General features: G+C 47.6%; 1 protein-coding gene across 1 annotated transcript; it reads right to left on the bottom strand.

The window, feature by feature from the left end:
* Positions 1-5,727: 5,727 nt before the first annotated feature.
* Positions 5,728-12,494, bottom strand: TXNIP (thioredoxin interacting protein). The gene is made up of 8 exons (XM_073323455.2): positions 11,874-12,494; positions 10,662-10,734; positions 10,404-10,551; positions 9,831-9,933; positions 9,203-9,459; positions 8,677-8,833; positions 7,982-8,133; positions 5,728-7,534 (listed from the first exon to the last, which is right to left on the bottom strand). The coding sequence occupies exons 1-8, from the start codon at positions 12,121-12,123 to the stop codon at positions 7,499-7,501; spliced, it is 1,176 nt and encodes a 391-aa protein (XP_073179556.1). The 5' UTR covers positions 12,124-12,494; the 3' UTR covers positions 5,728-7,498.
* Positions 12,495-12,946: the final 452 nt, after the last annotated feature.

The following is a 12,946-nucleotide window of genomic DNA, read 5'->3' on the forward strand; positions in this document are numbered from 1 at the left end:
AAGGTTGAGTGTGCCCAAGGTCCTGCAGCAGCGGGAACAGAATCCAGGGGCCTGGAGCAAACATCACACAAAGCATTGCTTGGAGCTGGTTGAAATGCCCAGGAGACGGTCCTTAGCTCAGATCTCATTGAACCAGGGCAGGCTACAGTGATCCTTCCCAGTGCAGTCAGTGCAGCTGCAGTGGGTTAGCCAGTCCTCCTCACGGCGTCCCGCCACACGCAGGGTCTTCTGTTTTAGAAATTACTCATAAGCCCCTGCTGTAAGCAATAAGGCTGGGTACATCAGCTATCTCAGAGTGCACGGGTGCAGCCTGTGGATGTATTGAAAGGGATAGTGCAGAAAGAGCATGGATGAGTCACGCCCCCACGGAACTGTTGCAAGGCCAAATGATACAATCAGTTCATTGCATGTGATCCAGGCCCGGACAATTTTTTCCTCACCTGGTGTAGATGGATCCCAGCAGTTCTGACCCCCAGTCCTTTTTCTGTCTACCTGTCGCGTCTATGAGGTGCCTGTCACCTTAGTATCTGAGCACGGCCTCTCCAGCTACAAGCTGTAGGCTGACGTGGCGGAGGGAATGGGACTGGCTGGCTCGTCGGGCAGGTGGATAACTGCGTCTGTGTGTGTAGATGTTACTAGAAGTCAGTGCCATTAAAGCCCATTTGGGGGCTCACATGCAAGCAATGCAACGGTCTCTACCAGATGGTGAAAACGGCCACCATAACTGAGCATTGGACCATGCAGTTAGACGGTGATAAAATTCTGGCGGTGATGCGCGAGTCAGACTGGAAACCAGCTCCCTTTGCCGTAGCCAGGAGGGTGCTGCAGGGCTAGACTCCGGCTTCAGACCCCGCAGGGCTAATCACAGCACCACCAGACTTCGTTCACTTCAGGATGCAGAGAAGAATCCGACTCACCCCTTAGAGTGGATCTGTTGAGGAAGCAGGTGCTATTTCTACAGACTCTGTTTTCAGAGCAGAACCAGCCCTGAATTGTTTGTGCAGCTGGCTGGGGAAGGATTATTTTTCCCATCTAGCCCCCCCGCTTTTTTTTTTCTGCTTTCTGTGGACATTGTCGGTGAAAATGGATGATTTTTGTCTGCAGGGGACTCGTGCAAGTAAGAACATCTTGCTCAGTAACCGAAACAACAACGCTTATCTTCTGTTGCACAGTCCATACCCATAGGCACCAGGCCAGCCCTGGCAGGAAGACAAGTGCATGATCTGATCCAAGAACAGCTAGAAATATGAGCGCTGCAATCACACAATCGTTATTGAGGGCAATAACCTGCAATCAGAGGGTGACAGAGGGAGCTGGCTCTGTGCTGGTTGGCGTTGGGGTTCACCTGGTTCCCACAGGGGTGTTGGCCATGTCAGGAAGCTGCTTTTTGAAGTCAGCACTGTGTGCAGCGGGAGATAAAGAGAGCTTCCCAGAAAAGCTGCCTTTCCAGCTCTCCGCTTGGCTCGTCGAAGGCTTTGCATGTCTAGAGCACCCTTCCTTTCGCGTTACTTAATCAGAGTCTCACAACCTGCAGCAGCCTGATTCTACAGATGGGGGGAAACTGAGGCACACAGCAGGGGGTGTACTTTGTCCAAAACTTTGGAGTGAATCAGTGGCAGAACAGGGGATAGAACCAAGGCGTCCTGGCTCCCAGTCCCCTGCCCTAACCACTCAATACTACGCAATGGGTGTGAAGACTCCCAGAGCGAGGGGGGGGGGGTGGAGGGTGAGAAAACCTGGATTTGTGCTGGAAATGGCCCACCTGTTGATCACTTTAGATAAGCTATTACCAGCAGGACAGTGGGGTGGGAGGAGGTATTGTTTCATGATTTCTGTGTGTATATAAAGTCTGCTGCAGTTTCCACGGTAAACATCTGATGAAGTGAGCTGTAGCTCACGAAAGCTCATGCTCAAATAAATTGGTTAGTCTCTAAGGTGCCACAAGTACTCCTTTTCTTTTTTTAAAAAGAACCCAGGAGTCCTGACACCTAGTCCCCTGTCCTGACACTGTGGTGATAAGTGTAAAGACTCTTTGCCTTTTGAGAAGCATTAAGGCAGGTGTCGCCTGGTTAAGAGGCTGCCATTTTTTCTGCATTTGATTCTAAGTTGCTTATTTCGATTTAGCATCAACCTATTTCTGAGTAACTTTAAGATGAACTGAAATAAGCCTCGCTCACGTCCGACTAGGGGCATCTACACAGCCATTCGCACTGGTTTAATGAAAGCGCTTGAAAACCTCACCTTGCTGCACATTGTCTGTAGGCCTTCATTTCCTTAACTAACACTGGTTGCCCAGTGGTTTGCCTTGCTAATGAGCAACCTGCTGGTGGGGAATCAGGGGTGGGTAAGGACAGGGAGGGGAAGGCAAAGAAACTGAAGCCTGAGCTCTTTGCCTCTGCAACCAAAACCATTTGCCAAGGTCACGGCCAACCTCTGAGCAGCATGTGTTGTTTTCCTTCCCCAGAGGTACCTGGGCCCTGTTTGTATCTAGAAAACCAGCCCTGCTGCAGGTAGCAATGCTGTCCGTTAACTTTCACCCACATCTCTGGCCAGGCATGAATGGAGAGTGAGCTCTCCCATGGGATCCTAACGGGGCGAGGGGGACCTGGAGGAGCTAATCGGGAACGGTGTGGATATGGCAGGGGCCCCGTTGCTGTGTGGTAGCTCTTGGCAGGTCTCCGCCGCTGTCGAGGAACTGCGTGGCTGGTGGGGAGGCTGGCTCGGTGGACCACGCTTTGTCGCCGGGCGTCTCGCTGTGAGCAGGAACTAAAGGGTCTTCTCCTCCCCATGCCTGCCTTCTGATGCTGAGCCCTTTCCCCCCAGGGGCCGGCTTCCCAGGGCTCAGAATGAGCCCAGCGCCCTTCCCGCAACCTCCCATGTCCACTACGGCTATGTGGGTCAGGTTTCCCGGTGGGCAGTGCCCTGGCCTGGGACTAAGGAAAACCTGAGTTCTTTGCCGAGAGCCGCCAGTGACCTTGGGCAAGTCGCTTCCCCTCTGTTTGTCCTCCCAGCTTTCCCTAGATTGTAAGCTCGGGGCGCGGGGACGGCCTCTCACTAGGTGTTTGTACAGCACGCTGTCTACAAACAGCAGTCGCTAACTCGTTCCCAGACCTGAAGAGACGCTCTGAGTAAGCTTGAAAGCGCGTCCCTTTTCAGGGGCACCAAAAGGGGGCGGAGGAGGGAGAGGAGTGAGTGAGGGATGAGGTCTTGGGGGAAGAGGTGGGGCGGGGACTCAGGGAGAAGGGGGGGGGGCAGGGTTTGGGCGCCGGTGGCCCCCTCCCCCACTCTATGAGAGCTTCCACTGCTCCTGTTTCTTTTGCAGACAGAAGTTGGTCCAATGAAAGAGATGACCTCATCACCTTGTCTCTAATATCCAGCCCCAGGGTGAAATTACCTAGCGCATGGCGGTACGCTGCCAACCGATAGCACCATGGGGGCCTGCAGTGGGACTATTTCCCCACCAAACGTTTTTAAAGCCAAGTTCGGTAGCTCAGGAAATAGACTCCCCTGAGTACTGCGTCCAGAACAGAGATGCGCTATAGTTCAGTGAATTAACCATTGGACCTGTCTACCATGGAAAGTGGTGGCATCTCCATCTTTTGATGTCTTCTAAGCGTTTGGATGCCTTTCTGGAAGAGACGCTTTTGTCAAACACAAGTTATTGGGTTCAATACAGGAGGAACTGGATGAAATTCTCTGGCCTGTTAGCCTGACCTCCTGTATATGTGCTGTAATAGTCTCTTCTGGCCTTTAAATCTAATCTTTGAATGTAAAGTGTAAGTCATTCCTTCTTGTCCAGAGCTCTGGAATATTCAGCAAGAAGATCTGGTGATTTTTAGGCAGGGGTGAAGTTCCACTTAATTGATGCTTAAATCTTTTCAAGCTCATCTCTTTCTTGGCCCTAAATCATTTTGTATTGCCTCCTGCAGCTGTTTTATTCTTTTCTGCAGATAAGCTTTGCAGCATGGATTTCAAATAGACGCTGGCTTGAGTGAGATTTTAAGCCCCTCCAGGCAAGGAGTTTCTGCACTGTTTTTGCTAAACACACTGTTGGGCACATGTTGCAAGCAGCCATGCAAGCAGGTAGTAAAAATTAAGTTGTGGGCAAAAACTGGTTGAAACATAAGTGTAATGTGGCACTTTCCATCCCAAAGCATTTGAAATGATGGGCCTGATCCTTCTCCTACTGATTGCTTTTCTACAGACTCTGATCCCTTATGTATACAATCACTTCTGGGGTAGCAGAAAAGCAGATGCCAGGGGTGGGACAGAGACTTTTTCTTTATCAAGGGTAATCAATTACTCTTAAGAGCAAGCTATGGGACTTTTAGTGGCCACATAAAATAGACATGACCTTGGAGGGTTAAAGTTTCCATTTTAAAATATCTTTACATTTTCCATCACAAATTATTTGCTTAAGAGAAGGTGTTATTTTGAAGATGTCCTTAATACAGATTTACTGGGGAAGGGGGAAGGAGACTGTCAGTTTTACAAACCTTGCTCCTATTTGGGAAGGTTAGTTAAGCACTCAACTGATGAAAATAACATTCCTGCAATCATGTATGTGTCTTCTCATTAATTATGTGAACTCTTAATTTGATGCCACCACTGTTGTAACAGGGTGTAGGTCTACACTTAAAATGCTGCACTGCTTTCATGAAGCCCCTACCTATGCTTTCTCCTGGCAGCATAGGTAATCCACCCCCCAGAGAGGTGATAGCTATATCAACAGCAAGTTTCTCATTGACTTTACTGTCTACAGGTTAGGTTAGTTAAACGGTGTTGCTCACGGATGGTTGATTCTTTCCACATCCCTGAGCAATGTTGTTATACCAACCTAGTTTCCAAGTGGAGACCAGGCCAGTATGCAGTGAGTTAAATTGGCTCTCTTCAGTACGGTCACCAATTTTAGTAAAGATCGCTAGCAAATCAAGTACATAACATCCATACATATCATCTTCTCCATCATCCTAGTATCTGAGCACCTCGGTTGCTAAGGGGTTTAGCCTCAGTGCTGAATTAGGGGAGTATTATAACAGATTATCTGCAGCTTTGGGCAAATCTCTTAGTCAGTGGCAGAACTGACTGTAGAGCTTTCATTCAGACCCTGAACCACAACAAAAATACACCAGAAGGAACTACTAAATCATCTCATCTGACCTCCTGGATAACTTGTATCCTCCCTCTCTGCTTGCGTGAGATTATTAGAGGACAAACGATCTGTGAAGGTGTTAGTCTCCCTGTTAAAAAGCAGGGGGAAAAGGAAGCATAGAATCAAAGTGACTTGCCCTAGGTCAAGCAGGAGGCTAGTGGACAGCTGGGAATAAAAAGGGTGGTCTCCTTAACCCTGGGACAGACAACACAGCACCCTTTCCATTGGATCCAGTAGTTTAGCACTTTTTAAACAGCACTATTGACAATGGAACTGGACACAGGCCCCACTGACTTCACTGGAAATTGGAGGTGCTTTGGCTGTTAAAATAATCAAGTCACTGATAAAAGGCAGGGACTGTCACAGGCACTTACAGTTGAAAGTTTTGGCCTTTGTGTTGCAGACTATTCAACGCAAGCGGTGCTTCTCCTCCCCCCCACCCCGCAGTGGAATTGGTAAGGTGGTAACGTAGCACAACATCCTAATCACACCCAGCTCTGAAGCTTCACATCCGTTTTACGATGCCCCCCACCCCACCCCCAGTAGAGAAGCTTCCACCCAAGAATGAGGGAGGCTTTGGTTATTTCAACTGTCTTTATTAAAAATGTCACCCCACAGGGGTGGTTCTAGCATCTTAAATTGTACAAATATAAAAATTTTGCCAAACAAATACAAAAAACACAGTAGAAAAATTCAGTACACCTGATTTGTGTCATGATAGGCTGAGGCAGCTAAGGCTTACGCAAGGTTGGTTCCGCCAAATACAGATGAACACATACTTAGGACGCGTAGTGCTGAGTTAATGAATACACAAGAGTGAAGAAAAAAAGTGCTTTTTTCTGTGTAAGGACAGGACAAACCGGGGGGTAAGAGGAAAAAAACAAACTCCCCCACAATCCCTCACACACCAGAAAACCTTCCCTGTCATTTTTGGTTTAACATTTGCCTAAATTCTGACAGCCTCCCTTCAGGTGGAGCGCCTTTTCCCCAGGTGTCTGGACATTGCACAAGATAGTTTGGTCAAAACTTCTTCAAATGGTGCCAGTGAGTGGGTTTGAGACTTGTGCTTGGATATGCAGGCAAAGGAAAGCATGAGAAAATTCTCAGGGTTTGCCTGGGCCCAGAGAAGTTTGTTATTTCTTGGGCTGTCCTCAAAGTGCAATCCCAGCCAGACTCCTCTGTGCACCTGCTGAGGCCAATTAAACCAAGTAGTAGTGATGATGGGTTGGGGGGTTTGGGGTGCATTGGTTTATCTGCACAAAGGAAGATAAAAATTCAAAACGAAAGGACGGAGATAGTGATTCTTCTCAAAAGGATCATGGAGTTTAGCTTACACTGGTTTAGCAGATTCAGAAAACTCAAAGTCAAACAATAAATGCTACCAAAGACATAAGTCATATGACACCACTTTGAACTGATGGTATAAAATCTTGGCTTTTGAGACATTTGGACTGGATAACGTTTCATTTGCTTGTCAGAACAAAAAAAAAAAGACACAGACATGCATAAATATCCCTTGCATATTAAAAAAACCCACCACTTAAGTTCTTCCCCTTGATTGCTATTTGATCTCTTCACTTCTACCTAGTGCCAAGGCACAGAAGTGTTTCCACCAACACCCAAAATCCTCAATAGGAGGGTTGTAAAAAGCTTTGAGATTTATGGTGCTGGCTCAAGCACAAGTAACAATCCTTACAGAGCAATAAGTTTACAACCCTAAGCTAGCAGGTTTCATTGAAATCTTCAGACACTTACCAAAAAAACAAAACACTGATCATGTGTTCAAACACGACTGATCATCAGTACAGCACAGTAACAGATTCAAGGCACAGTGATGGTAGTTTTTCTGGCATAGAAGCTTTTTTGAAGTCAGAATCTGCTGGCTTTATGCCTCTCCCTAACAAATCAACTCTTAAGTGCTCCCCACAGAGCACACACCTTTTCCACCCCATGTACTCCCATTACAGTTTCCATACAAGCAACTATTTATTTTCCAGGGAGATTCTGAAGGGCTCTGGAGCCCTTTTGAGCACTGGGACAAGGGCGAGCACTAGCTGGCCCACTGCTAAAAGCTCCTCCCCCCTGAAGGCGTCTGACCAACATGACATTTTGCTCGTCACATCAAGTCTTCTTAGAAGAAAGACCTTTACACATTTGCAGCCTTCTGTGCTGGCTGTGATTTTTTCAGCCTGGTAGGAGCTGCCCTACCCCACACCTCTTGGGACATTTTTTTCCTGCATCAGGGCTTTGAAACCCTGTTCTGAACTTTGGCTAGGTATAATCACTGCAGATATAAAGTGAGTCCAGGAAAGTAGAAGAAACAGAGGAACAGCTGCTTCTTGGCCCTCACTGCACATTGTTGTTGTCATTGCAGGGATCCACCTGGGGAAGAAATATAAGAAGGTCTTTAGACATTTGCTGAAGAGTACTAACATGTTAACCCTAACCAAGATAGAGTCTCCCCTCACTAGAAAACTGTGGTCATGTGTTTAAGGAAACTGACTCGAGAAATAGGTTATAACTCAAAGCTACCCAGCTGAAGAAAGATGCATCATCCCCATTGGGCAGCTTCGCACAAGCAAATGCAGTGTGCTTTTAATGCATCCCTGGACAGATCTGCATCAGTATCACAAGGACAATTCATCTCTTCTAGTCTTGTCAGTTTCAGTCTTCCTGACCATACAGAGTAGGATTCTAGCCATGTCTGAGCAGCCTTGATATGGGTATGAATGCAAAGTTTCCCACCCCAACTAAATCCTAGTTTTCTGTTTTCCAGCTCTATTTCCTTTGTGGCTGAAACCAGCCAGCAAGAGTGTCACCAAATCTCACCTCTGTGTAAGTAGGAGGAGGCATGAACTTGAATTCTGGGGCGTACATGAAGATAGGGCTGTCGAAGGAACTGTCGAAGTCATCCAGAAGGGGAGTGTTGGGGCTCTCCAGGCGGTGATCTTCAGAGACGATGTCCAGGTAGCATGGAGGTGCTATAAGAAGAGGAGGAGAAGCGTGTGAGCCCTACAGGGTATTTGTGTAGGAGAGTGCTTTGTGATGCAATCCCAGTTTTAGTCCTGTTTTCAGGCCATTATGATGAAACAATCCACTCTCCCTCTCTGCCCCCACCAGCATGTTTCCTAGCACAAAGCTAAGGGCTTGTCTACACTGGCACTTTACAGGGCTGCAACTTTCTAGCTCAGGGGTGTGAAAAAACACCCCCCTAAGCACAGGAAGTTTCAGTGCTGTAAAGTCCCAGGGGAAACAGTGAGCCAGCGCTGCACCTCTCGGGGAGGTGGTTTTTGTAGAGTGCTGGGAGAGCTCTCGCCCAGCGCTCTGCCGTGACTACTCCGGCATGGCCACGGCAGTGCCTTAGCGTTGCCGCTGTAGACTAGCCTTAAGACGGAGTGTTATTTCTGCATTTCAAGTGATGGCCTCAATCAATTTACTGGAAGGTTTCAGAGCAGCCACCCACACCGTCCCCTTTGCTACAGACTAAAGCAAGTATCCCCGTAACAGCATAGCACTCAGCTCACCTTCTGGAGCATCAGGGATATTGAGGTCCACCCAGCTCATTTCAGAGCTAGTCTGGCTAGCCATGCTGGAGCTGCGGCTGGCAAACCCAGATCTGCTACCGATGACAAGAGGCAGCTCCAGAAGGATCTTCTTGGAGCCAGGGACGCTGGCATAGATCTGTACGAACAAGACCAGGATAGAGTTGGTTACTATATCATTATCCCGATACAAGATACAAGTGTCGGTGTCACATTAGAATTCCTAGTGAGACTGCAGTGATGTGGGGAAAGAACTATCGTACAGATTAAGTGTAATCCATCCTTCACTGGTCAAAGTGACATGAGCTAGTGAATCATGTGCCTATGCTCCCATATTCAGCAAGACTATGGATGTAAGGACAGCTATACATGTCCAATTCCCTTAGAATGGCATCCCTCATGTTTACTACAGAAGTGGGCATCCTCTTAAAGCCGTATGGAGCTGGAATCCAAACAGCAGTTAGACTAAGCCGGGAATAAATGGCTGCTTTGATAGGGAGACCCTTACCTGCAAGAAGTACTCCACACGCAGGATATTGCAGCTCAGGATGGATGGTTTGATCTTCTTGACCCGAAGAGTTTTACCCCGCCAGCTCTCAGACATGCCCGAGATGATGGGGTTGCCTCGGACGCAGGAAAGTTTCTGGGTCAAAACCTTGGTCTGCCCGTTTGCCAAGTAGGTATGCTTGGAAACAATGGCTGCTTTGGGTACCACAATCCGGGAGCAGATGTTCTCAAAGTCTGCGTTTATGCAGATATCATCACCTGGAAAAAGATACAGAAAGCTTAGTTATAGAGAAGGCCTAAGGTCTTAGCCAGACCAGTGCTGTGCTGTGCCCTACACAATGTATTCAGAGCTAATTTTTACTAGTTAAACCAAGCAAGCTTCATTGAGTAGGAAGTTCCCCTGATTCCCAGTCTGCTTCCCTTCACTCAGTCACATTGCATTACATACTCCTACTTATACCCTTTGGGCCACGTCCAGTTCCTTTCCCCCTCTTGCATTTTCAGATTTCAAATCCTGGTCAGTTGTCTCATCCCTCAGGAGCATTGCTACCTTCATGCACTCCGCTTAGCCCTCCACACCCCCTCTTCCCTCACCATCCCACTCCCAAAGGAAAGAAACCAGATCTCACCTTCACAGAATCCTTTTCGATCAATCCTGGCACTGACAGACACATGCCCATCAGGAATGAACATGCAGGACACCTTCTTGTCTTTCTTGGCAGCAACTGGCGACTGGAAGAGATTCACAGGGAGATTGTGTTACACAGACTGATTGTCTGTGTCCCCCTGCCCCTTCACCTACTCGGCTCCTCATTATTGGAAGTTCAGTGTCTGCCACCTGCCTGATCTTTGCCCTACCCTCATCAGTGTTTCAAACCTGCTGCAGTTTAATTTGTAACTCCAATTAATCCCTAACATCCTGCATTATGGATAGTAGATGAGACTCACTGATGCCCAGATGGCTGCCCTCTAGATGGGCTGTCTCATGAAGCAGAGTACTAAAACAGCCCTCATGGGAAGTCTACACTCTGACCAATGTGGACCACAGCCCCAGAAATAAGTGTTTTAATCTGTACTTTGCAATAAAGCCAGTTAAAAAGACTCCTCAGGACAGAGCTAACATCCTTTTCTAAGAACCTGAGTCACCACATAGCTCCAGCCACTAACACCCACATGCACAGATACAGCCACCTGATAATTACCATTAAGTCTGGAGTGTTGACATCAACAGGATCCATGACCTCAAAGTGCTGCTTTATCTCCTGAGTGTGACAGGATGGGCGATCCAAGAAAGCCTTAACCCAGTAATCCACACAGCCATACTTCCCTTTGAATGAGGTCCCCAGAGGCCTGCAATACAAGAGGGAAGAAGTGCCTGTTAGAGACACACAGGATAACTAGAAAGGAAGGACTTTTAACAAGAATATGATTTTTAGTAGCCACTTTTGGCCAATACCTACCCCTGGGGAAGCTCAAATCCAAATTTGTATTCATATTTGTTGCCAGGTCTCAAGATCACAGAGCCATCCTCATCTAGAAAGAGGAAAGAAAAAAGGAATACATTAGAACATACTTCCAGACTGAGATTTTAAGGAGAGATTTTTGTCCTGTTTCACAATTGTAATAGTCAACGCAGCTGTTGCATTGCTACACCCTAGCTAGGAACAACCGAACACTCTACTGATGCCCTTTTGGAAGGGGCGTAATATTGCAGATCTAGGCTTGACGGTACTTTAACAACTCTACCCCCTTACAACTTGCCTGCAGGATGGATGGGGAACGTCCTGTTACAGAGATCCAAGAAATCCATACGCTTGCCAACAATCTAAACTTGTAGTTCCCTACGGTGACACCTATTCTGCCTACTGGACTTGCTTATCAAAACAGTCTGTACCCACAGCTCTTCCTAGGACTCAAGAGAAGCCAGCCATTGAGACTGAATCAAAGACTAAAAAAGACTACTCTGTCATTCTGATCTGCTCCTACAGTCTTGGAGGTTACTCTCCTACAGGCATATTAATATCTATTACTGTTCTCTACTGGCTAAAATATCCACAAGGCTTATAATTATACCCGCTTTTTTTCCTTGGCAGTGTAGTGAGTATTAGTGGCTAGAGTTTTATTATTAAGTTGGAAATTTCAGCACTAAATTCTCAAACTTCAGTGAGATTCCCATGCAAGGCTAAATTTTGGATCTTAGCCAGCTTAGGTCTACAAGGGCTCAAATGAATGCCTAGCACTTCCTACTGCCTTCCTACCAGAGGACTCCAAGCAAAGACCAGGAAGATGCAAGTACTATTTGATTCTGCATCTTTCCACCCAAAAACTCTGTGGCTCTATAACTGTATCAAGAAACCTCCTTTAAAAAGCCAGCAATCCTCAGTTTACGTTAGGCCTTTAGTTTTAAAAGAAAGCTCTAGTGGGAAACCCACAAGACAGAAAGAAAAGGAGGACTTCTGGCACCTTAGAGACTAACAAATTTATTTAAGCATAAGCTTTCTACAGCTCACTTAACCGGTGAGTGAAAGCTTATGCTCAAATAAATTTGTTAGTCTCTAAGGTGCCACACATCCTCCTGTTCTTTTTGCGGATACAGACTAACACGGCTGCTCCTCTGAAACCACTAGACAGAGGCACACACAACAAAACGAGTCTTGAACCAAGGATCTCACCAGTGGGCTGATCATCCAGGGTGAGGACATCTTCATAGCGCAGATACTCCATCTCTTGCTTGCACTGTTGGGGTCCCTTAATCCAGACCACCTTGGCCTCCCCACAAGCCAGCACTTTAACTGAGCTGACTCGGGTGACTTCGGTCACTTCCACCAGCACACGGCCAGCTACCTTCTCTCCACTGCAGAAGACCTTCTCAGGCTCGCTGAAGACTATCTCAAAGGTCTTGATCTTCTTGAACACTACCATGATGACTGGTTGCAGATAAGCTTTGTTTCTCTCCCCAAAAAAAGAGATTTTGTTTTTGGGGTGGTTTTTTTTTAAACAAAAAACAAAACAACAAAAACCAGGAGTGGTTTTGAGACACAATCTAGAGGTTTTAGGCTCCTATGACTTTTTCTAAAGGTGTCGTTGCAAAACTTCAGAGAGCTTTTGCAAATAAATGCACCCTTTTTGGAGTTAAAAAAAATGACGATTTAGGACAATTTTTTTTTTTTTTTTAATAGCTGCAATCCTGGAAGGAGAAACAATGGCAGGACGGGATTCTCCCGTTGGTCAATCGTTCAGCAGCACCAGGCACGCTTCCCTCTCGTGCACCCTGTAAGGCTTTGAGCCAAGGGAAAAGCCGGGCACTGCTTTTATACTCCCTCTCCCCCTCCCTTCCCGTGTTGATCTCAGCGCTCCATGCTGAGGGCGCGTGGACAAGCGTGCTTGCCGCGTGATCAGCTCTCCCATTGGCCGCCGAGGCCTTGTTTACATCCCCACCGGCCAATCGCCGAGCCGACAGCGGAGCGTGGACACCGTGTGTAAGAGGTGCCGGCCTGGGTTGCGAGAGGGAGGAGTGGAGGAGAGAGCGACGGGGGAGCGGGCCAAGGAGAAGCCAGAGGGCGGGCGCCGGGAGCCAATCAGGGGCAAGAGGGCGGGATATAATGTTCCCGAGGAGCAGGGAAGGGCGGGGGTGTGTGTGGGGTTTTTGTGACTGGGGTGTTGTCTCGCTCACAGGCAGATGTCAGCCCCCCCCCCCCCCCGCACTGGCCATACACAGCCCTACTTGGCCTTCCCTGTTGGGGGG

The sequence above is a fragment of the Lepidochelys kempii genome, chromosome 24, assembly GCF_965140285.1.
Source record: "Lepidochelys kempii isolate rLepKem1 chromosome 24, rLepKem1.hap1, whole genome shotgun sequence".
NCBI lineage: Eukaryota > Metazoa > Chordata > Testudines > Cheloniidae > Lepidochelys > Lepidochelys kempii.